The sequence below is a fragment of the Thamnophis elegans genome, chromosome 4, assembly GCF_009769535.1.
Source record: "Thamnophis elegans isolate rThaEle1 chromosome 4, rThaEle1.pri, whole genome shotgun sequence".
In the NCBI taxonomy this organism is placed as follows: Eukaryota; Metazoa; Chordata; class Lepidosauria; order Squamata; family Colubridae; genus Thamnophis; species Thamnophis elegans.
In genome coordinates, this window is record NC_045544.1 from 26410192 (window position 1) to 26435726 (window position 25535).

A 25535-nucleotide genomic window follows, 5' to 3' on the forward strand; every position below is an offset into this window, starting at 1 on the left:
ATTCTAAGTTATTGCCCCTCTTCCTGCTCTGATGGATTGGCAACCCTTTAAAAAAAATGTGGAAGGCAGCGAGGCCAAAGTGCAGTTATCAGAATTGTCATTCCTTCCTTAAGGCATAAACTTCAACTGGATCACAGAATCTTCCTTCAGCAGAGACACCAATTAAATAGAAGCAAACTATGAAACAAGGCCAAGTATACTGGCTGGTAGAATCAGGCACCAAGCAACTGAGTTGTCTCTCATCTTAGTAGCTAGAATGCCAAAGTCTAACACCCTGGTAGCAGGCACACTACCAACTCTATTGCCTAAAGTTGCTTTTCTTCATTATTACCATAATTTTTGTTCACTTGCTTTTTTCAAGCAATAGAAATAGGCAGTGAACAAAAAATATAGATGTAATTTCTGCATTTATATTTTTTGCTTTTTCATCTTCCCGTAAAGCGAAGAAGATAGGATGGAGAAGCAAGTGAATGGACAACAGCAACAACCAACCAATAACCAACCAGGACCATCCTAAAGACCTCACAATTCTCATACCAGTAGCTGAGACCAATCTATTGACTTCTGTGGTGTGCCTCCTTCCGCTGCTCAAGCTGCAGGCTCCAACTTAAGTGTTGGTCTGCATGCACTAATGAATCTTTCAGGAGAAAACATTCTTTCTCTTTACATATTAGTTATTTTTTAACTGGTATTCTTAGATCTATGCTGATTATAAGAAAAGCATTTCTTACTTCTCCAATACATGACAAATTAGAGAGGTGGAAACCACGCTGAACTTAATGAATTTATTTCCATAATGTTTAAGAAGCCAGTCTGCATTGTCATGACAATATCAGAAATTAGCCTACCATTATCCAAATGATTATTCAACACCCTTCTTATCAAATTCCATAATACTTACGTTTTCACATTCCTCGCACATGATAGTGCTGGTTAATTCACCCACAAAAATCCTGTCTATGAAATTCATCTTCACACCCTCTCTTCCATATGCTGGGAAAAAAGAATTTATTTAAAAATTGTGCATCTCTATTCTAAATTTAGCAGAATTAATTCTAGGATTTAATTCAGAAAATATACATCCAAAATAAGTTATAGTTTGCATCCATCAGCATTGGGGGGGGGGGGGAGGGAATTATCATACCAAAGCTGCAAATACTGGGGTGGCCACCAGATGGCAATAAGACGAAAGAGGTCGTTGGATGTTTTCATCCAGATACAGTTTGATTATAAAAATGAATTATCGATGACTACATTCAATTTTGGTTTTTATTTCTGCTAATAAGATAAAGATATATCATTTGTAGTTCACAAGAATGTGGTAGGTATTTTATCATGTTGTATGATGAAGCAGTAAATTCCAGTAGATTTTACTTCCCCCCCTAATATAATTTTGAAAACTATTCAAAAAATATGGGTTTTGGTATCTTTAACTTTAACCTGACACTAATTATGTGAACTTTACTCATCAACAACAAGCTGAGAAGCACAACTATTTGCCTTGAGTTTATGATATAACTGGTGTTTTATCAGCAGAAAATAATCTCCCCAACTCCTTACACAGCATGAATTTTATAAGTTCTGCGTAAAGGTAAAGGTTCCCCTCGCATATATGTGCTAATCGTTCCAAACTCTAGGGGGTGGTGCCCATCTCCATTTCTAAGCCGAAGAGCCAGCGCTGTCCAAAGACGTCTCCGTGGTCATGTGGCCAGCATGATAAAACGTTGAAGGTGCATGGAATGCTGTTACCTTCCCACCAAAGGTGGTTCCTATTTTTCTACTTGCATTTTTACGTGTTTTCAAACTGCTAGATTGGCAGCTCAGACAAGTAGCAGGACCTCACTCCATTATGTGGCGCTAGAGATTCGAATAGCTGAACTGCCGACCTTTCTGATTGACAAGCTCAGCATCTTAATCACTGAGCCACTGTGTCCCTTTAAGGTCTATGTAAATGTGCTCAAATGCTTCCAGGTTAATATGTACAGGGCTATAGTCTTCTATTTATATTCTACATATCTGAAATCTTTTTTATGCACCCATCAAGTTGCCAACTTTTCAGCTTTTCTAGTTAAAAGTAAAGTAGTGCCTGACACCTCACAGTACAATCCTAGTACCTTCTCAGAAATCAGTCTCCTCGAATTCAGTGAAACATTTTCCTAGATAAGTGTGCACAGGCGCTGCAGTCTTCAGTTTGTATACTCTTCTTTCCTTATCAATTATTGATCAAGTACTTCAATATGCAGCTTAAATATATTACCTGTGTTATACAATGCTCTGCTTCCTCCCTAAATGACAATGCTAGAATTGCCTTTTAGGCAACATTATGAAGAAAGCTCATTTGTGCAATAAGGAAACTCTTGTGCATATAATACAGGGAAGTTGTGCCAAAGGAAACCATACCTTTGACTCTTCGTTTGGTTTCTTCATCTGCTGTTTTACTTGTTGGATTATTAAATGCTGTTAAGATTGCAGCTTGTATGCGCTGTAACACATATATTTAACACATGTTTTTATTAACGTTTCCAGTTTTAACTCTCTCTTTTAAAAAAAATTAAACAGCCTTTTAATTAGACAGGGAAATTACCGTTCTTTCAAACACATAGGTTCATATTAATGACAGAATCTGAAATATAGTCTCAGTCTTTCACAATAAGACCTCTACTCTTGTTTCCATATTCTTTTATTTAATTAAACTTAGTTATTGTTATACTTCCTTCTCCTTAAAGCCTAGTCAAAATAATTGCAAAATAAGTATGCTACGAGATATATAACATTAAGAAGAGCTGTAATAAAATAGTTCTAAAACAAATTAAATATATATTATCAGCAATAATTCAATCAGAAAACAGCAGAATAATGAACTGTTCCCTTCTTATACAAAGAATATATACGTATGTGTGTCAAAAGAAAATATACACAGGATTTTACCAAGTCTTTAAATATATTGTTGTTGCTTTTCTAACATAAAGACTAGCAATTTGCACATAATTAAAATTAACTATCTTTACAATAGTCATTTTACTTTGACATATTTTATAATTTAAGATGCGCTTAAGGTAGAACCAGAAAGTGTCCACTTCTCATTCAGCCTCAATATGAAATTAGAAAACCAGGTTTATCCTAGTCTACCACTCACCTTAAAGCAGCAGCTGTGGAAGGAACAAGGCAATCTGGATTGCAACTTATGTGGACCAAATTTAACCCTTTATGCCTCTGGAATGTTCATGAAAAATACCAATCCACCAAACTCAAGCTTCCATTCAGATCTAACCCAGTTTCCCCATAAATAAGACTGCAACTGCCATCAATCTATAGCCATTAGAAAACATCTGGAAAGATCTAAACTGGAGTAAATTTCCCTATTTTATTATAAAGCCTACTGTAGTCTGAAAACCCATTACTTCAATAATGTTGCAATTTGTGTATTTTTTATAAAATGCATAACTTCTGGAATGGTTTGCTGCTTGCATCAAGCATGCACAGAGAAAAACAAGAAAATATTGAAATCATCAGCAGGAAGGGAAAAGATTTCCCCATGGAAGAAGAAAACTAAATTCAGTTCTATGGTAGTTAGAAAAGGAAGAAGTTCCTTTCTTTGCAGGATAATATACGTATATCCCTTTGAATTGGCTAACAGATGGGGTTAATGTTACAAAGACAAGCAAAGATAATAAATTACAAAAGATCAATTGAACTAAGTATATTTGCACTGGAAGTGTGTCATTCCAATATGAAAAAAATGAAATTATGATAAAAATGTAATCTTGAACTCTTTTACTTGAGCATTTTATTTTCAAAAATATTAGAATATTAATATTAATGTGATATTTGGAGCTAAAATAAGTCCTAATATTGGGCAGGGAAAATACTAGGCAAGAACAAAAATTGCACCTGAACATTTTTGGTATCAATATATATTACTTTAACATTCAGGGCAGCCAATCCATACAAAAAGTTTTAACATTAAAATGCATGTTACAACTGGGCTGCGATTATTGCATAGCTCTCTGTGCTTGTAATTAAGTCATACATGACCTGCATTTTATAATTAGGACTCTATGAAGTGATTTCTCAGGTACGTGAATAAAATCTGTCTCTATCACCATTAGAAAAGAACGAAAAAATATAATTGTATTTATAATCAAGAAACAGGTGACAGGTACCTGCTTATATATTTCAGGTTTAATAGTAAAATGATGAATATATAGTTAAATATATTATAACTGCTCTGCCACATGAGTGTCTACTTCATAAATTCTTGCCCTAGCTATTAATTCCCAATGCCTCAAAGACTTTTTCTGTTCATCTTAAATCCAACAACATATAGTACTAAAAAGAATCCAGCCATGAAACTAAATAATTTCACTCATCTAAATGATATCATAAACAATTTTTATGCACGCAAAAGAAACTCTCTTTTTATTGACATGGCTGCATTGATTTATATCAAAGACAGTCTTTGAAGGGTTTGAGTGCATCAGACATTAATGAATTAACCAGCCTTGGCATAAAGTACTCCCATAAGTGGGTAAGGAGGCTGTATGCAACTTTGCCTGAATTACCAGTTTTTTGAAAATTGGTTAACTGATAAGTATTAATTTATCAAACCCTACATTTATAATAATTTAGGAGAAAGCAATTACAATTACAAGTCCATCAACAATACATATCACTAAGAGAACTGTCTCACACCATAGTTCAAAACACAGATTGGGTGATCACAGATCCTTCTGTGCCTCTAAAATAAAAAATAATAATTTTACCAAAGTGCTTATGATTTCTAATGGTTGTTTATTATTGAAAATAATAACAACTCCACAAGTTTTCAAAAAAAAACACCTTCTTTAAATTACTTGTGCAGAAATATAGATAACTTAGAGAGATGGGATAATATAGAACTGCAAAAGTTAAAAAAAGCTGACCCAAAGTGAATCCTTATAGGAACCACGTTTAAGAGAAACACGAGAACAGAGTGCTTGGTCGTTCTAATCAGTTTTAAAGGATTCTGGTCGCAGACAGACTGCTGGAGGCTTTCTTCAATAAATAAATAAAAGTCACCGTAGTGACGACACTCTCTAACAATAGCACGATTAACAGCTGTGGTATTCCCATGACAGACAATGTTGCTCAGGTTTGTTCAGGCTGGCACAACTGTCACTGCTCACAAGATGGTCCAGATTCTCAGATCTGACATTCTCTGTTTGCCATGATCATATAGAAACCTGAAAAGTGAAAGGAGGGGGGGGGGGGCAACAGCTTTTAGTAGTAATGCCCCTTGTTGTGAAGCCTGAGGTAATAAAATCCCCCGTTTGCTATATTGCTCCTTTAGAGCAGAAATATAGGCTTAATTGTTGATGCAGGCTCAACATTTGCCTTCCTTAAAGGAAAAGGAATATGGGATTTGAGGTAATGAAGACAAGGGGTGATACAATCGTTTTGATTTATCTCTGCTAACTCAGTGTTCTTTTGGAAATTCCTACCATACAATTTCACAACGGGCTAAAATCAAGATAATTATCTGCCTCTTTCCAGACTCTCGCCTTCCTATATGATCTTGCAAATGAAATTATCAGCCCCAAACATATTTAAAACAGTGCTCATTGTAATGAGGAAAGTATCCAGAATTTGAGGCTGCGGAAAGTAGAATGAGGGTATTAACTTTCTGCTCAAATTAAATATATAGTTTGTGAATCTTCAAAAGTGTATAATTAAACTATATGACACGAAACATTGATAAATAAGGCCAATCTTATATTTGACAATCCAGCTCTTTTAATCGATGAATATAGCATGACGTAATAGCAGAATGGGAAATACATAATTGAACTGATAACGGTAATTTAGATCACCTGATCTAGATTATTCAAACAGGGTTAAGGACTGTCCGTGGTCTTTAACGACATAAAGGCGGTATTCTAAATAGTATTCTACAAGTTGATGGGCATCTAATATAACTGGCACAAAAGTGGTATCACTTCCTCAGATCGTCAGGCATCCATTAGCATTCCTGGCCACATTTTTATTACTGATTATGGAGTTAGATGTGGGTCAGATGCGTCACATGCAGGCCATGCCCACCCCAGCTCTGGAAAGGGGGAAAAAACGTCTCAATATATCACATAACAGCAATATGATGCCACAAGTTTGACAATCATGTGCTAGAGTCAAAAGGAGTCCAAGGTAATGTATTATCACATTCATATTGCCAATATGAAATTAAAAATCCTGGATAATACCAAAATAACTATGGTATTGTATATCCTAAATTAAGGAGTTCAATTATATTCAATGGTTGGGATTCAGAGTTTTATTCCACCATTGAGTAAAATTCTGCTAAAATTCTCCCACTGATGGGCAAAAGAGGCATTTTGATCTAGTTCTCTTTCTTTCCAGATTCCAACACTATTCTAATAAGTTCTTCCCCTGAAAATCTTTGGAAGAGATGTTGAGAGGACATAAGGGGCAGGGTGAAGAGCAACCTACTCCCATTAAACCAGTAAAAAAAACCTCCAGTGGTACAATAGCCACCAATTGAGTAAGGCATATTTCTGTCCATATCCAGAGGAAAAAATCTCTATAGAGTAGTAACCAAGCGACACTGTTTAAGGGTTTGTAAGGAAAGAGAATCTCATAGATTAGGGGTAGGCAATTATTTCCCCAAAGGGCCACATGAGTAACCGGAGCTGTTATGGAAGCCAAACCAACAGAGCTGTGAAGGTGCATAAGACGCATATACACAGATATGTAAATTTAAAAAATAAAATAAATAGCAGTCACTTTCAAAATAAAAGCCAAGCCATGCAGGCCACACAGGAACAGCCAAAGGGCCGGGTGTGGTCCGTGCTCTGTCACAAATCATACACTGTAATATTCAGACAACTTAGATCCAATGTGTTTTTTTCAAATAAAAAGCAAAATAAATTCACAGCTGGCCTGCAGAACTAGAGAAAATATTTTTTTTCTGGTTAAAATTATCAATGCTTCTGTTTTAGAAGTTGCTACTTTAAAGTCTCAAGTTTAAAAGATGGGATGGGAGGAGGACTGGGAAAATAGTGCAGATAGATACTGTGAAATTTTGCTAACGAGTTAGCAAAGCTGCTATAGTCCTGCTTTATGAACTCCCGTATGAAATAAATATTTTAAAATGTGATTGACAAACAGATACACAGCACAGGGACACTCATTCAGGAAATCAATCAGAATGCTTATCATTGTTTTATAAGTATACTTTTGTTAGGATGCTGAAGTTGGGCACATAATAGTTCGGAAATTACCTACCATCAGTAAATGTTTTTATTACATTATTATGATATGTATTATATTACAATGTAAAAACAGCAATATAAAACAGATAAACTTATTTGAGTGAATCCATGAACACAGTAAAATATAAGAGCAAATTTAGGTTTGATTTGTAAAACAAATTCACACAGCAATCAGACAGTATCCAATTAATAATTAGTTCCATTTAAAATTAATAATTGGAAGAACTGACTATTACGCCAAAAGCTACAACATCATCAGTGCTTCACTGTAGACCTGCAATACATCTTGAAGATGTGGACCAAAGCAAATAGTTTTCTTAATATATAGCATAGAATAGCACAAGGTTTTTTTGTTTTGTTTTTTTAATAAATAATTTGAGTCAAACCGGCTCTTTTTGCAAAAATAAACACGTCACCTTTGTTTCTTCTATTCTCATTGCATCCAACAAGTAGTGGAGCACCTCCTGGCTGTCCTGTTGTTGAAATCCTTTAAACCGAGGGGCCCTGCAGAGGGGAAAATGGATAGTCTCTGGAGAAGGAATTATAAGGCTTAAAAGTAGAGGTTTAACATGTACATGCAAACGTATGTTCAAGAACAATGGTGCTGTGATGGGCAGAGAGAAAAACAACATTCAGAAAGAGGGTGAGAAACACAGATCAAAAGTGTGAGAGAGATTGACAAAACATGGGAAGTACCTTTAGTTTCCAAAAATAATATAACCCTGATGGCGAACCTAATGGCATGGGTGCCAGAGGTGGCATGCAGAGCTGTCTCTGTGGGCACGTGCACCATCTCCAGGCTGCTTTTCTAATTTCTGGTGTGCACATGCACACTGGTGTGCCAGAAAATGGTTTGAAAATGGCCCCCAAAAACGGCCAAAAAACAGGTTTTGGGCCATTTTCAGGCTGTTTTGGGGGTCATTTTTCAGACTGTTTTCAGGCCGTTTTCCTAACCCAAACCCTAACCTGAAAAACAGCCCCAAAACAGCCAAGGAATGTACAAAAATGACCTGAAAATTGGCCGGAAAATGGCATGAAAATGGCCCAAAAATAGGCACACGCACGCCAGCCAGGTGGTCTTTGGGTTTCTGGTGTTCTGAGCCCGTGAAGACCAGCTAGCCTGTGCGCATGCTGGAAATCCGAAGACCAGCTGGCCAATGCATGCAAACCGGCCAGCTGGCCTTTGGGTTTCTGGTGCTCCAGCATGCACATGTGCGCACATGTTCCGATTTGGCCACTCGGTGCTGGAAAGGTTCCCCATCACTGGACTATAATGTGAAATCTGGCTGAAAGATGACAGGCCTTAACTACCTTATCTTGGGATAATGTGTGACAAAAATGGCAAATCCCAGTTGGAGCACCATGGATGTAAACAACATAGAATAAGGCAGTGTTTCTCAACCTTGGCAACTTGAAGATGTCCGGACTTCAACTCCCAGAATTCCCCAGCCAGCATTTGTTGGAGTTGAAGTCTGGACATCTTCAAGTTGCCAAGGTTGAGAAACACTGGAATAAGGTGTTCTACTGGCATAGGGAAGACTAGGTTCTAATCAATTCTCAACCATGGAAGGTTACTTTGGCCCAGTCGCTCCCTTGTAGCCCAGCTTACCTCAGGGTTGTCATACTATAATTACATATCAGGTTGTAAACCATCAACATTTACAATGTGATTTACATAGGTGGCCCACCAAGCTACCTGTTAAGCCCCATGCTTCAGGGCATAATCCACAAAGCAAAACCACTCCACTGAGGAGCTTTAATACAGGCAGTTCTCGTCTTACAACAGTTCGCTTATTCGACCATTCGAAGTTACAACAGCAGTGAAAAAAAGTGACTTGTGACCATTTTTTCACACTGATGACCATTTCAGCATCCCCAATGGTCACCTGATTTACATTCAGATGCTTGACTGTAGAGTCAAGCATCTGAACAGATGCAGAGCCGAGGTGGCGCAGTGGTTAAATGCAGCACTGCAGGCTACTTCAGCTGACTACAGTTCTGCAGTTCGGCTGTTCAAATCTCACCGGCTCAGGGTTGACTCAGCCTTCCATCCTTCCGAGGTGGGTAAAATGAGGACCCGGATTGTTGTTGGGGGCAATATGCTGACTCTGTAAACCGCTTAGAGAGGGCTGAAAGCCCTATGAAGCGGTATATAAGTCTAACTGCTATTGCTATTGCTATTGCTATTGACAACTGACTCACATTTATGACGGTTGCAATGTCCCAGGATCACGTGATCCCCCTTTGCAACTTTCTGATAAGCAAAGTCAATGAGGAAATCAGATTTCACTGAGCAACATTTTGGGCTCCATTGTGATTGTAAGTTGAGGACTACCTGTACGAGAATTAGGGGTAAGGTACAGAACCTTGGAAATTGCAATAGGAACTTCCAGCTTTCTTTTACTAAGGCACGGGTCTCCAAACTGGGCAACTTTAAGATTTGGGGAATTCTGGGAGTTGAAGTCCACAAGTCTTAAAGTTGCCCAGTTTGGAGACCCCAGTACTAAGGATTTTATCAAGGTAGAATCTCTGCATGTTCTGAATCTCATTTTCTGGGCTTCCTTCCCCATTTCTTTCCCATTTATTTAAGTTTAAGTTCTCAGCCTTCTCAAAATATCTCACATTGCCCAAACATCTTGTCAAAAAGTTACACAGTATTTTAACGTATATTGTCCTGTGATAAAGTCTAATAAAATTACTACCATGCTATGAATGTGTGGTTTTTATTTTCATTTTGTTCCCATGAATCAACGGAATCACTCTGATTTTTTAAGACAGGCATTGACTCAAATTATCATCAACCATCCTGATGGCTGGGAAGCAGTGCATCAAAGAGCCCAACTGTTTAATTTAGAGACAGCCTTTTAAAAGATTTGTAACTATTGGGAGATTAATATGGAAGAATATTCAGCATACACTGTTTTAAGCTAAGCTACTAGCCCAGTCATTGCATTTCTACAAAACTGCAAGATGAAAATGGGATACATATTTTCATAGTCACTTGTGATAAAGAATGCTTCAAGGTGACCAGGCAGGAAAGTTGAGGTAATATTTTTAGATTGATGAAGGTATATATCGGGGAGGTGCTAGTAAAGCTTTTGAGCTTATCTGCAAAATCGAAAAGATCAGTCACGTTTAATATGACAGTAACATCATTCTAAATGCAACACAGTTTTTTAAACTGTCCCTGAAAACTTGAACTGCTTTCTTATTGGAAGAATGGATGTTGCTATTTATTTAATCAATTTTTATGACCATCCAATTCACAAACTGTGACTCTGGAAGGCTAACACAGGATGATCAAAACCAATTCAAAAACATTGTACAAAATGAAGATATAATAAAATTAAAATGTTCTCCCAACTCTTCCTTTCTCAGGCAGAGGGCTGAAAAATAGGGCTGCCAGCCAGCCATTTATGGGCAAATGAGAAGGAAAATAACCATGTTTTGTTGCTGTTATCACCCTAAGTACATCTTCTTCTACTACCTCCACTCCCAGAATTTGCCAGTAAACTAAGGAACTGTCTGGATCCATATACAGCAGTGATGGCTAACCTTTTCTAAAGGTGTGCCAAAATTGTGCATGTACCTGTGCATGCACGCTCGTGGGCGGGGGAGTTTTCATTCTCCCCAGGCTCCGGAGGCTTTCCTGAAGCTTGGGCAGGATGAAAACAGCCTTCCCCAGCTCCATGGAGACTCTCTGGAAGGCGGAAATGGATCACTTCTGAACTTCCGGTTAGCCCGTTGGACCCGTTTTTCGCACTCCCCAGGCTTCAGGAAAGCCTCCAGAGGGCGAAAAATGGCCACCCCCAGCCCTCCAGAAGGCTGAAAATCAGCTGGCCATGCGCACATGTGCGCCAGAGCTGAGAGTTGCCACGCCGGCAAATATGCTATAGGTTTGCCATCACAGATATACAGTTTTCTCAGATGCAGCTAATCTAAACCCCTTATTGCCGGCAATACCACCCCAAATTTCCTGTGAAACCCCAAGCTCATACGAGGGGGGGGGGGGGGAATACAGGTAAAAGAAAAATAGAAAAAGAAGAAAGATACAAAGAAGTAGTTTCTGATCTTCTTTATAGCACGTGTAAGTATAATTATAACTTTACCTCTTACTCTACAGTTACAAAATAATTGTCTGTTTTCTAGAAGCTATTCTGTGTAATCACCAAAACCCTAAATCAGAAACTTGTTTTTTTCTGTTCCATTCAAAATGTCCATTCAAAATGTCTATTAGGGGCCACTTTAACAAATCTATTCCTTGTGAAGAGGAGCAGGCACAGGGAACTCAAAATTATCTGATAAAGGATTAATCGCAACATTGACTTCTATCACATTGCTATTGCCCCAAATAAAAACCTGATCTAATTCTAGGTCAGGTCTAGGTCTGGTGTACAGTGGCAATTCTTTCCCCTGCTTTGCACCTAAAAAGAGCAGGATTAAGTGCTCCAAAACCACAAGCAGCCAAGTAGGAAACTGTCACGCAGCACAAAGGCCGGTGCAGTAGCAGCACTCCCATCTAATCAGCAGGGTCTCATATCTGCTTATGTGGGGAAATAATGCAAAAGCCACCAGAAACTCAAGGATGACAATAGCCATTCTATCACCCCTGCCCTTGGATCCATGGGTTACACACCCAACTGGGCACATTTCCAAGAGGTCTTTCCCCTCCATACTAAGCCAAGTCTTAGCAAGGCATGTCAGGTCAGCTCTAGACCTCCAAGATCCCTTCCAACTCTGTTATACTGTCCAACAGACCTGGAAGCCATCTTTTACCTTTGGGACTTCAGGCCTGCCACATTTTCTACTGTGGGAAAATGGGAGGGGGGATATACAGAGTGTAGGTGATATATAATCAAAATAACATTCTTTCTCAGAAAGTCAAGGCCATCTTGCCCTGAAGCTGCGATGGGGTGACTGGGAGGCATCTCCAATTTTGGATGGTGCCTGATTGGATCTTGTGATGGACATGTGGTGCTGGGCAGGGAGTTAAACCTTCTTTTGGGTGGGGAAAACCTGGAAACTTTCAGGTTTTCCCAGATATGCTGATATGACATCTCTAATAAAATGGAACTTTGAGGAAACTCAAGCCTCAGAGTCTTCTTTCGTTGGGGGTGTTACTTGGAACCCTGACATTGTCATTCACTATTAATCCACGGGTGAGAGAGATCTCATTACAGTCTGAACTGGAATTCACCAACAGCTAAAAGCCCAGACCACTGGATCTTGGGGGCTGAGTCCAGGAGCCAGGAACATGGAGCCAATGCATACACACCAACACCACTTTCTCTATGAGTGACCCATCCCTGCCTCCCACCATTTCTCCTCTTGCCCATCACCAGCAAATCTCCAAGTTGCCCTTTCTTTGCTCTGACTAGTGGAGCATGGCATATGCGTATAACTGTTGTCTGTCCTTTTCTATATTTGGTGTAGGCTATAACTGACAGAACAGAGCTTACGGTGCTTTCTAAAAAAGCCAGACTATGAGAAGAAAGAACATATTGCTAACTTAGTGGAGTTTCCAATAAAATTTCAGGGAGGCCAATTTTTATGTGCTGCCTAAGGAAAAATGTTTTGAACATAGTTTTAATGTATGTCAGCAACTTGTCCTATACACAATAATTGCATTTGTCATTTGCCCTGAGAGGACCTTTCCAATAAAGACCTTAGGTAGCTTCACATATTAATAACTATAAGAGAGAAAATAATATATACAAAAGAATCCAGAGAAGAAAATGGGGCAGTTTCCAAGCTTGAAAACTTCAGAAATCAAAGGAGGTCCTACGCTACAGAAGAAATAGCTCTCACATTTCCTCAGGTTTTGTAAAAGTTCTAGTGCAGTGCAACCTTTTTGTCGTCACATGATGATAGGACGTGCGCATACCCATAATGCAATGCGTGTGTGACAGCCACCTTGCACGCCACCCCCCACACATGTGCACACAATCCCCCACGTGCCCTGCCCCCTGCGCATGCATGTGTGACCCCTGCATGTGCCCCACATGTGCAGCAGAGACCCGAAAACCAGCTGGCTGGTGGGAGGCTCATGCACATGTGTGGTGGAGCTGGGCTGGGGCAAGGGCTCGCGTGCCTGCAGAGAGAAGTCTGCATGCCATAGGTTCACCCACATGGTTCTAGTGCATCCTTGACAATCACTAGAGACATTGCTTATAGGAACTGTTGAGGCCAGGAGTATTAACTTGCAAACTCAGTGCAAATTTCATAATATTTTGCAAGCCCTTTGTTCAGCAGTTTTTGTCCTATGAAAAACAATTCTAAAAACATCTGAGCAAACAGTAAAAGAAAGAAAGGAGGAGAAAAGACAGAAAGAGAGGAAAGTGACTCTTATTTCTGGCTCTCTCACTCTCACTGGCTCAGTTTTCTGTATCTGTATTCTGCCGCAATAAATTTGATTATGTCAAATTTGATTATTACTATTATTATCTTAATCTCCAGTATAATTTAAATAAGTTTTAGGTAAAATGAAAAGGATTTTTTAAAAACCTTGAAAGAAAACTAAAATAAGATAGGAAACATGCGGAGCAGGGGAACAGAAGCTGTGGTCCACATTGATATGTTTGGATTTGACAACTAAAAGATGTGCATTCCTCTCCCCTTGAAAATATGCTCCCAGCAAAATCCTTGGCAAAAATGGAGGACTCTGGAATGGTTGATTGAACTGACCACTCCCAGACGACTTGACATATGGAAGCCAGTGCCAACATGCTACAACCTGTTGTATGGCGTTAGAGAATAAATGACTGAACAGGTTGAATTACTGTTAATGGCCATAAGCAGTGAAGGATGATTAGGACAGCTATGCCACACTTATTCATGTTTATCATCTTAATACTCAACTTCATGAAAAATATAATTATCTGAATATGATCATTCTATTTTATATTGATAAAGAAATGTCTACTTGTTTTAAATCAAAAAGGTTATTAGATAACCTGTCTGTTGCATAGTAATGCCATGATTCAATTTCCTTTTTAAATATACAGTATATGGTGTATAAACATGAACTATAAATAAAATTAAATGCAAAAAAACCATTTCTATTTGTTCCCCTGAAAAGATTAATATCAACATTTTTTACTATGGCTAGAAGATAAATAAATTACAAAGCAAAATTCAGTAAAAAGTGATATTGTAGGACACCGAAAAGAATGAGAAGAGGTATATCTATTAAACCATAGATTATCTCGCATTACTGAAAATAAATCCTGTTTAACCTTTTGATTTTATGGCAGCACTTCATCTATTCTAGCCTAAAATCTACAGCTGTAACTCAGGCCCAAGTTTCAATTATTTAAAAAAAAAGAATCCTACTAATTACTAAGAGATTGAATTGATTAATCTATCATTAACAAATAGTCTCCTATTTCATGGTATATACATAGTTCCAATGGAATACTGAAAAGGCCTGGCCTATGTGCTTTAGAACATACCTGCCTGAAAAATATGTTTTGTTACTTTCAGAAAAACTGGTTTTTAGGCATTATTTATTTAACTACACAATCCAGCAAATAACTGCATTTGAGTTTTACAGTTCTATTTCAGTAGTTCTATTTTAGCAATTGATCTTAATAAGATCGTTTTGTGTTTGCCAGTGGAAAGATACCAAAGGAGGTTCTAACTGGATTTTGATTGGCAGGGCATTACAGATCTAGAAGTAATTATCAAAGTTGCTAAGCATGCTTTTGATAATAATGGAACTGAGATAGCAATAGCACTTAGATTTAAATATTGCTCCATAGTGCTTTACAGCACTTTCTGAGCAGATTACAATTTCAGCATATTATTTCCAACAATCCAGATCCTCATTTTACCGACCTCGGAAGGATGGAAGGCTGAATCTCTCTAAGCCTTATCTCAGAAGAGATAAATGTCTCTTGGGCAGAAACATGGCCTTCAAATCATTTGGTGGAGTCTTTCCTAATTAGTTGCTTCTAAATGTTGAGTACTTCAACTCCCAGAATTCATAGCAATGATCATGATTGGGAAAATCATTGAATCCACACATCTGGATGCTGCCACGACTGATGATACAGTATTGAGAATTTAGTGTAGACTTATCATAATATTTTTATCCTCCCTCTCTAATGATCTAGAACACAGGTATCAAACTCATGGCGCCACACTGCCGTCACCTGACGTATCGTGACATTTTTCCCTTCCCAGAGCTGGGGTGAGCATAGCCTGCATCTGGCTCATGGGCCACCAGTTTGATACCCCTAATCTAAAAAGAATAATATTAGAAAAGTTCTACTTGATCTATTCTCTTTTTTGGAACTACTATATTGTCAATTCTCAGTTCCAGGTTCATGAAGAAAGAAGTAAGACATCCAGGACTTAAAAGATTCACTACCAAAGGATCCTTTGGGTTAAAAATAACTAACATATTTTAATACCAGGATAATCATTAAATAATAACCTAATGATTATTCATTTATGAAGGAAACTCTTACTTAGCAATATTAAAGCAGTAAAATTATAACAATGATGAGAAATAACCCATTCTATTTCTGTGAACATTTCACATAATTTGGAAATCTATACAATCAGGAGTATGAGCACCATAGTATCCAACTTCACGATTTGTCAGCCGCAACAAGTAAAAGAATACTTTATTTAAAAGTATATAAATGTTTGATGAGCCGCTAAGTCTCTAGATAAGTCAAAAATCTGCATCCACAATATTCAGAATAGTGGAAACAAACAGAAGGGAGCCTGTAGTTATGCACACAATCTGTCTTCACAAAATGTCCGACAGCTGCAACACTAACAAAATTAACAATAGATGAATTAGTACCAAACACTAAACAGTTGCTATGGAAAAATAAATTATCAATTTCTTTCTTTTTGTTTAGACTTATTGTAGGTTATTAATATCTAGGAAAGAGTACTCTTACAAAAAATGCAAATGCTTACTGTTTTATTTTTAAACAGCACAATGCATTTCTGTTGCTTGAACTACTAAGACATATTAAGTAAATCACTTTCAATTTATATGGGTAAATACTTTCTCCCTGAAAGTTACAACTGATAGAAGATTATCCTTACTTCTGGCAGAGCTGGTTGAACAAAATTTTAGGAGAAAGAGGACCTTTTCCAGCATCTTTCATGCTATGAAGAAACAGGAGCATGGCTGAAGTCAGAGATCCAGGATTCGAAAGATTCACTACCAATGGATCCTTTGGTTTAAAAATAAACAACATATTTTAATACACGATCGTAAACCCCGGCATGTATCTTGAAACTAAACATTTCATGCAATTCAATATTATATGAAAATACTTCTATTAGTAGGAGTTCTGCTAGATAGTAGGAGTTCTGCTAGTTCTCCTCCAGCTTGCCCCTTCCGGCATGTTTTCCGGATCTATTCTAAAGAATCTCGCAAACCTGTAACAGAAGAAGAATCTTCTCCAGAACTTCTTTTGATTAAACCTATAATTTTAACTTTAAAATAGGCTGATTTTGTGTTGTTGTTGCAATGGGCAATGATTTTCATAGCGAGAATGTTAGGGCGAAGCAACATTTATAATAGAGTACTGTATTTTTCGGAGTATAAGACGCACCTTTTCCCCACCTAAAAGAGGGTGAAAATTTGGGTGCATCTTATACACTGAATATAGCCCCACCCTCTCACCATCCCCCACCCTTTGGCCTCTGACTCCCAGCAATTTACCTCCTTGCATCAAACGGGGAAAATGGGGCTTACGGGGGCTGCAATAGACTATAGCAATCCCTGCAGCCTGAAACAGCTGATGATCGGGAGAGCGCTTAAACTGAAAGTGAAACTTGCTGCTTGCTCCAGGAGGAAAATTGCTGGGAGGCAGAGGCAGATTTTTTTTTCTTGTGCTATTCAGGCTGTTTGCTGCAAGAAGGTAAGTCAATAACTATAAATGCCAATAGAATGTTCAAATTATTAGACTTATTTTTAAAGACTGCTTTATTATTGTGCTAGACAGCTTAACAAAATGAAGAAGCTTTTTAAAATAAATGCTTGAACTGAAGAGGCCCAGTGCTATTGTATCTTCTCTTAAATAGCAGAGAATAACTATACTTCCAGAAAGCACATCAATTTTAACAGCATCTGTACAAGTATAGTCTAAAATGTAACATTACAAACAATGTATATTGTCTGTACTGTTTTCTGTTTGTTGCAAGAAGGCAAATTGCTGGGAGGCAGAAGCAGATTTTTTCCCCCTTGTTTTCCTCCCCAAAAGCTAGGTGCATCTTACACTTCAGAACGTCTTATATCCGAACAATACAGTAACTCATAATATACAGGACCAAAAACAAATCTAATACAAATCTAAATCAAAAACAAAGTACAAATCTAACAAAAACATTTTGCGGAAAAAAATCAAGACTGATATTAGATAATTATATCTAGTTTTCTCTAGAAGACATGGGTGGTATATATCAAATAAATAAATATTTAGCCATATGCAAGGGCCATTAAGGGTTTTTCAATTTAATTCTTTAAGTCTTTATTTTCTAAAAACATCTGGTATATCAACTCCAGCTACAGTAGATAAACTCACAAACTAATGGATTAGAGGAATTGAAAGGATGACATTTCCATTAGGAAAAAAAAGAGAGAAACTAAACTAGGCTTGATTCAGCAAAGTATCCAAATAGCAATCACTGGGTTTGAGCAGTGATTTAGTGCAACTAGGGAAGTCAGAATAAGGGTCTGTTCTGGACATCCTCTGTTTAAAAAAAAGACTTTCTATCTGAGAACAGATGGTGATGTATTACACTCCTGCTTGGAGAAAGGGAAGGAAGGAAATGATTTCTGTCATCCACATTTCTCCTGAATCCTTTGGTGCCACACCTTCCCAGATGGTCCCCCAAACCCACAATCCAAAGGGGGGGGGGAATGGGAAAAACCATCTTTCCCCAGCTACAATACTCCTTGAGCATAATTCTGCTGATTCAAACTCTAGTGTGAACTACAAAATGACACAACTCATTATGCACTAGAAAAATGATTACATTAAGAGTGCTCCTTATCATTCTTAGTGTCCACACAATGTAATGCTCAGAGATTGGTTCAAGAGAATGCTTACCAGTTGAGATGCTGGGCTTTGAGCTATTTTTAGTTTTGTCCCCTTTTCTTTCATTTCGCACATTAGCTCACTTAACATGTGTGTCTGTGCTAAGTTCTAAAAAGAAATGGGGAAAAAAAGCTATAATGAGCAACTGGACTAATAAAGTGATTTTTTTAAATTGAGTTGCTTCAAGCTACAGAATGTGTATACAGACAATCCTCAACTTACAACAATTCATTAAGTGATCTTTCAAAGTTACAACAGCATTGAAAAAAGTTATGACCGTTTTTCACATGTTTTACAATAATTGCAGCATCCCCAAGGTCATGTGATCAAAATTCAGACACTTGGCAACTGACTCATATTTATGACGGTTGCTGTGACCCAGGGTCATGGGATCCCCTTTTGTGATCTGACAAGCAAAGTCAACGGGGAAACCAGGTTCACTTAATAACCGTGTCACTAATTTCACAGCTGCAGTGATTCATTTAACAACCGTGGCAGGAAAAAGTCATGAAATGAGACAAAATTCACTTAACCAATGTCTGAATATAACAAAAATGTGGGGCTCAATTGTGGTCTTAAATCGAGGCCTACCGGTAAATGGTCTTCCATGGCAGTTGCTGGACTGGATTATGGTACTTGTATCCATTGAACAAGACTTTTGATATTTTAATTATTGTGTAGCTGCCTGTATCTCATAGTATGTATTTTTTCAAAGGCAATCTCAAGACCAAGAAAATGACAATTAACTGAAAATCTCTGGTCTCTCCTTGAAAATTTTCTTTGTGGATTAGTTTATACCTGCAGCTGTGTGAAAAAATCCTGCACGCTTTATGGTTTATGACATTTTTTGGATAGGCCATTGATTTTATGATATTTTATGCTAACTGCTATGCAAATATTGTTATATTTAAATAAATGCTGGTGGTTTTTAAATGAAAAGCATAAGCTTTTTGCAATTCAGGGCTGCTTGGATGGGGATTGTGAATTTTCTTGCATTCTTACAATGCATGCTTACAATGACTATGAAAACAGATTAACCAATGCATACCCAGTGGCATACATGTTGCAATTACTAAGGCCGATGCTAGTGTTTTGTTAACATTTTTATTGTTTGTGGCTCTGAAAAGGACCGTTTAGGTAACCAAACATGGTTACAAATATGAAATTGGCCCGCCCTTATTGCTTATCCCCAGGCAGCATCACTTTGGCATAGACTGTATAAGCCTTTGCACATGATCTTTGGTGACAATGTGATGCCAGGCTGCAATAATGGATTCAATCAGCTCCTGCTTGGTCTTCAGATGCTTTTTGCTTATTTTGTAACCAATCTTGTCCCACAAGTTCTCAATTGGGTTCAAATCCAGACTCTGAGCTGGGCAATCCAGGAGTCCTACACCATGCTTCTTCATCCACTGCTGGGCAGACTTGGCTCGATGACAAGGAGCGTTGTCATCCTGGAAGTAAAAGTCTTTCCCTACAAGTTGCTGAGCTGAAGGAAGCATGGTCTTTTCCAGGACTTCAACATACTGCTTGGAATTTTCCCTTCATGCCAGCCTGATAATAGTTATGGCAACGCTTTAGAAGTCGATACCTGCAGCCTTTGAGCACTCTGGCAAGCAGTCTGCGACACACTGTGATTGTGCACACTTTTACATCACATGTTTCACCCCAAATTCTTGTAATCTGGAGGTGAGCTTCCTGTCAGCCATCAAAATGCATTGCAGAGCCTGATCTTGCCGTTTTGTCAACTTTCTTAGTCTTCCAGAACAGAGCCTGTCATCAACTGAACCAGTTATTTGGTATTTTTCAACCACTCTGCTCACTGTGGGGCGATGGCATTTCACTCTCTTGGCTATTTCTGTACAGGAGTAACTGTCTTCATGAAGCACAATGATGCGATGCCGCTGCTCAGTACTGGTGAAAGCAAAGGCCTTCATCCTAGCCAGAGCTAAATTAAATTTCTCGATGCTTTTCATGCCTATTTATAGTCAGAGTGTATGGCAACATTGATTGGCTCATAGATTTAGCCTCTGTGCATTTTGATTGGTCAGCCAAAGCTCGCTGCTAATTGGCTACTTTCAATGTTTGTGTTTGTTTTAGCACATAAACTCATTCAAAACCTTAAAAAGACTTTGGTAATATTAATAAAAATTATGCATCTCAATCAGACTACAGAAATTTTCATCAAAGTACTAATTTTGTGTGGTTTCTATGAGTGAAAAGTTGATTAACATGTAAATAGAGCTTAAAACTGAAAGCATGCGGGACTTTTTCACACAGCTGTATATACTAGGCATTTCTATAAATACATTTAAATATTAGACATTGCTTGAAAACATTCGAGCAATATTAGAGGTAAACTAGATATCCAGTTGTACAATTTTGCACAACTTGTGTTGAAAAGGGAATGAACTACCCATATAACATATCATACTTTGATCTGCTTATTGCCATAGTCACTCTTACTTTTTTGTTCTGTGATTTGTTATAGATTTCTGAGCAGTTTTACCTGCATAACAGCATTAAAGAAACACGTGTTTCCTAAGTTATTAATGCCTTTAACGGGAACAGATGCCCAGCTGGAACTGAGTCCTTTTCCTCTTAATATGTCATTTGCTTCATTGTTTTCTTCATGTAACCATATAATTTTTGACGATGAACCTTTAACGAGAAAAGATAAGAATCAAATATCATACACAAGGTACTGCATGCTGACCTTAAAAAAAACTCTAAAATATCAAAAGCACCATAAACATCCAGTTTGGAATGATACTACGTTCTTAAGAGATTCAGTCAAAGAGTTTGGAAACAGCTACTAACTAAAGTCAATCAGTTCTCAGGCTCTGACTGGTAACTCTTCCTATGTTGGGAAGATACTATTTATGTTGTATAGACTATGTTTATGCTCATCTGTAACATAGAAATGATATGTATAAACAAATCGAGTAGAAAGATCAAGAGAATGGCATATAGTTTTTCTTTAACAGCAAAGATAAGATCCACTTTCGTAAATAATTGTAAAATGGGATGGATCAACAAGAACACAAGACTTTTTGGGTTAATACTAGCACCTCGAATAGTCTTTGGCCCTTTAGTTTCTAAGATATAGAAAGTGCTGGAGTGTGCGAAGTTAATTTGAACCACTCATTTTCCAATTTCTTGTCCTGCTACTCTAGATTTCAGAATTCCTCAGGATAAGCAAGTTTTGAGCCTACAGCTCTTGAAAAAATGAAAAATCTGCCGAACAATGAGGTACAGAATAGTCTGTACTTTTTAATTGAGTTTATTACATCATGTTCTTTGTATTAGGCTCCAGCTTTTAAGACACATAAAACAATTAGCATCTTAACATCCTGCCTCCAAATATAACTTGTGATCAAAAAATATTTCTGGAAACTTCATCTAATTTTGCACATATAAAAAGACTAAAAATCCCAAGTCCAGTTTGCAATTTCTTTACTTCTACAACGACTTATTGGGTTGGTTTAAGAAATTCATAGTCTTCAAAAAATAGTTTTACTTTCCAAGATATTCTGTAATATTCTGGATTGGTTTCAGACCAAGGTAATTATTCTTAATTCCCATTGGAATCAATGGGAAGAATAAATAACTAAAACATTATTGCTTTCAATGGAGCTACATTCCAATAATTAGTTGGGATCTAACTTCTGAATATTTCTTAACATACCCAAGAGATTCATCTTCCTGCTTTTGAACTATTACACAATATAAGAGGAGATGCATATAGTAAACCAAATAGCTTTGCATGAAATTTGTACCATTCTGAAATATATTCCAGGTTCTAAACAATTATTTTATGAAAACAGCATGTCAGCATTATCTGGAAATGAGAATTATGAAGCAGAAGCTTAAGCACCCTAGATGAAATCATTAAGTCAAACTTACTCCAAGATAAGTAAATAAAGAACACCACAGCTTCACATTTATGCCTAGTAAGTGAGCAAAAATTAATTACCTTAAGCCCAGGATGGCGTATGGCACACGTGCCACCTGTGGAGCCATTTGTCAGGGCATGCAAGGCATTGTCCTGTCACCTAGCCAGCGTGCATGCACGTGCTGACAAGCTGAGTTCAGCCTTTTTAAAGCTATTTTTCACCCTCCCCAGGCTCCAGAGGCTTTATAGGAGCCTGGGGAGGGTGAAAACAGCCTCCCCTACCCCCCCTCCCGGGAGGCCCTCCGGAGGCTTCAGAAGCTTCCCTGAAGCCTCTGGAGTGCAAAAAAACAGCCCTACGGGCAAACCAGAAGTTCAGGAACAAGGAATGGGAACTTCCGGTTTGTTCGTAGGGTCGTTTTTTTGTCCTTCTGAGCCTCCAGGGAAGCCTCCTGAGGGCTCCTGAATGCTCCAGAGGGCTAAAACCGGCCCTATAAGCAACCTGGAAGTGACTTCCAGTTTGCTCGTAGGTTCATTTTTTTGCCCTCCGGAGGCATCAGGGAAGCTGCTGAAGGCTCCAGAGGGCCTCCGGGGGGGCTGTTTTTACCCTCCCCGGGTCCCTATAAAGCCTCTGGAGCCTGGGGAGGGCGAAAAAAGCATGCAAAAAATGGGGGGGGGGTTTGCACCTGTCATGCAAGCATGCATGCTGAGGGGTTGCACATTGCATTATGAGTATGGCACGCCCATGCACAACCCCCCTGCTCTCCTCCTGCTTATGGCACGCAAGCCATCACTGCCTTAAGCAATTGGCTAGATATTATATTGTCTCCATGACATAATTCTGTAACTCCTTAATCTAGGGGTATCAAACTCAAGGCAAGGGATCAGATCCGGCCCACGTGGGGCCACCCTTGAAACAGCAAAGGACAGGCCCATGGTGCCTCTATCAGTGAAAACAGAGCTCGGTAGAGCCGCACGCAGCCCTCCTAAGCTCGGTTTCACTGGCAGAGGGTTGCAGGAGGCCATCGCAGCCGAAAATGGAGCTCGGGAGCCCATTTTCTCTGGCAGAGCTCTTGGGCCACCACAGGCCCCCCCCCCCAACATCAGTGACGTTGGGCTGGCCATGCCTACCCTGGCCACGCCCACTTCTGGTCTCTCCTCTGAGGTAAAACAACCCTGTAAAATTCAATGAATGAATTCAATGAATTGAATTTTACATCCCTGATCTAGATACTTGCTACCTGCAGTGAAATTAGAAATTAGAAATTAGAAATTTTTTAATGCAGAGGTAATGAGAAATCCTGAAATATGCTATTCAGCCTAGATTTCAACTTGCAACTTTCATATTGTCTCATGGGTCCTGAACTAAATATGAAAATTAACGTCATATATAATATTTCAAGTACTTTCCAACAATTCATGCCGATGTTAACTAGTAATGGACTTAATGGATGCCTGATGCCCTTCCTGACAGCTACATGGAATAAGCAGCAGATATTTTTCTCTTTGCGCCCTGATAGAAAAACATCTGTTGTTGCCTATGACTGAATTCTCAACCTTCCAAGTGCAAGGTGTGCATCTTCACCTCTAGGCCACTGTCCCTGTGACTCATAGGTAAATGTTGTCAAAGGCATTGGCAATCTCTCTCTATTCCAAATTATCTTTATACAATAGCAGTACATTCCTTGTGGACTGCTCCCTAAAGAAACAGTCAGCAACAAGATCAACAACCTAAAATATATATTTCTCTGTTCAGAATGTAGGTCTACAATATGCCTCATAACAAGGAGAAAAACTAAAATAATGCCCTTGAAAGTTCCCAGGTCCCTCCTGTAAATTTGCTTCAGGGTAATGATGGACAAAAAACAGCATGGGCCGTGGTGGCACAGTGGGTAGAATGCAGTACTGCATGCGAATTCTGCTAACTGATAGCTGCCAGCAGTTTGGCAGTTCAAATCTCACCAGGCTAAAAGTTGACTCAGCCATCCATCCTTCCGAGGTCAGTAAAATGACCCAGATTGTTGGGGGCAATATGCTGACTCTGTAAACCATTTAGAGAGGGCTGTAAAGCACTGTGAAATGGTATATAAGACTAAATGCTATTGCTATATTTGGAATCATGCAAGAAGGAAGATTTGAAAAGTAATTCCCATCATAAAACTTTAAATCCACTTGCAATATTTTAGAATTCTCAAAGCAAGAAAGATAGAACTGGTGCTTTGAAAATTAATGATTAATTATAATTCTGTTTCATCTTTATGTAAACTCAAGCAAGCACCCTTGCTTTGGATTTCTTTCCTTACTTCATTCATTTTATAGTCTTTTAACAATCCCTTATGATATAGCTAATATGAAAGGTAGTATCAGTTTAAGATTTTTGTGACTAATTTAAACTTTTTCTTTCCTGCACCAAGTCTGACATCTATCTATTATGTCAACATGACTCACATCTTTAAAAAAAAAACCACAGGAAACTGATATTTTCCTTTAAAGTACATATAATATATTTGGATTTTTTGACAGAAGCCTAAATTGTATGCTTAATTTGTATATTGGTGCACCACAGTTGTTGCATTTATCCATCGGCATTCAACAACATCTGGGAAAACATCTTAAAGTAAACAATGCTCAGTGTGCCATCTGGACAAAACTGCAGGCAAAAATTAAAACAGAAGCATATGGAAAAACAGATTTTAACTCCCCTTCAGCACTGCAAGATGACAAATGTCAGATCTGGATCTGTCCACGCTTCACTGTGCGATGCTTTGCAGCACCACCTGGCTCTCCTTGCACAGCCACCAAATATGGGCAACCCTGCCACAGCGGACCATATCCGCAGGGCAAACTTAATAAAAGCATTTCATTTCATGGTTAAATGACAGCTTCACACAAGTAGGGAGGTTCTGTCTACTGAATCTCCAACCCTGAATTATCCAGGAGAAAAATAAAACACACCGACCCCCTGAAACTGCCTCCCCACAAAACCACAAAGATCAAACAAACCATATTACAAGACCAGAGCGCTCATATAATTATAAATATAAGAAACCATAATTATGCAATCTTAGAAGGACATTATTTTAATGGCAACCTTAATAAAATCCCATCTTTCCATATCTGAATCTCAGTCACTATATCAGTGAGATGGGCAGCATAGAAATTTAATGAATAAAACAAAATTTTCAATCTGTTAACTCAAGCCTAATCCCAAACATACTTTCCAGGGAGAAGGTGCATTGAAAATAGTATGCCCTATTTCTTAATGAAGTTAGTTCAGGTACATGGAAATCAACTAAGCATTTGGTAGTA

At 38.3% G+C, this 25535-nt stretch overlaps 1 protein-coding gene across 1 annotated transcript in view; it reads right to left on the reverse strand.

Annotated features, from left to right (window-relative positions):
* Nucleotides 1-25535, reverse strand: part of USP45 (ubiquitin specific peptidase 45) — a 55627-nt gene that overhangs the window by 7622 nt on the left and 22470 nt on the right. The window contains exons 6-11 of the mRNA XM_032216175.1: nt 20844-20995; nt 18347-18442; nt 16332-16462; nt 7682-7769; nt 2401-2482; nt 902-993 (exon numbers count right to left, since the gene is read on the reverse strand). Of these exons, the coding sequence (XP_032072066.1) occupies nt 902-993; nt 2401-2482; nt 7682-7769; nt 16332-16462; nt 18347-18442; nt 20844-20995 (641 nt within the window). The remainder of the gene's footprint in view (nt 1-901; nt 994-2400; nt 2483-7681; nt 7770-16331; nt 16463-18346; nt 18443-20843; nt 20996-25535) is intronic.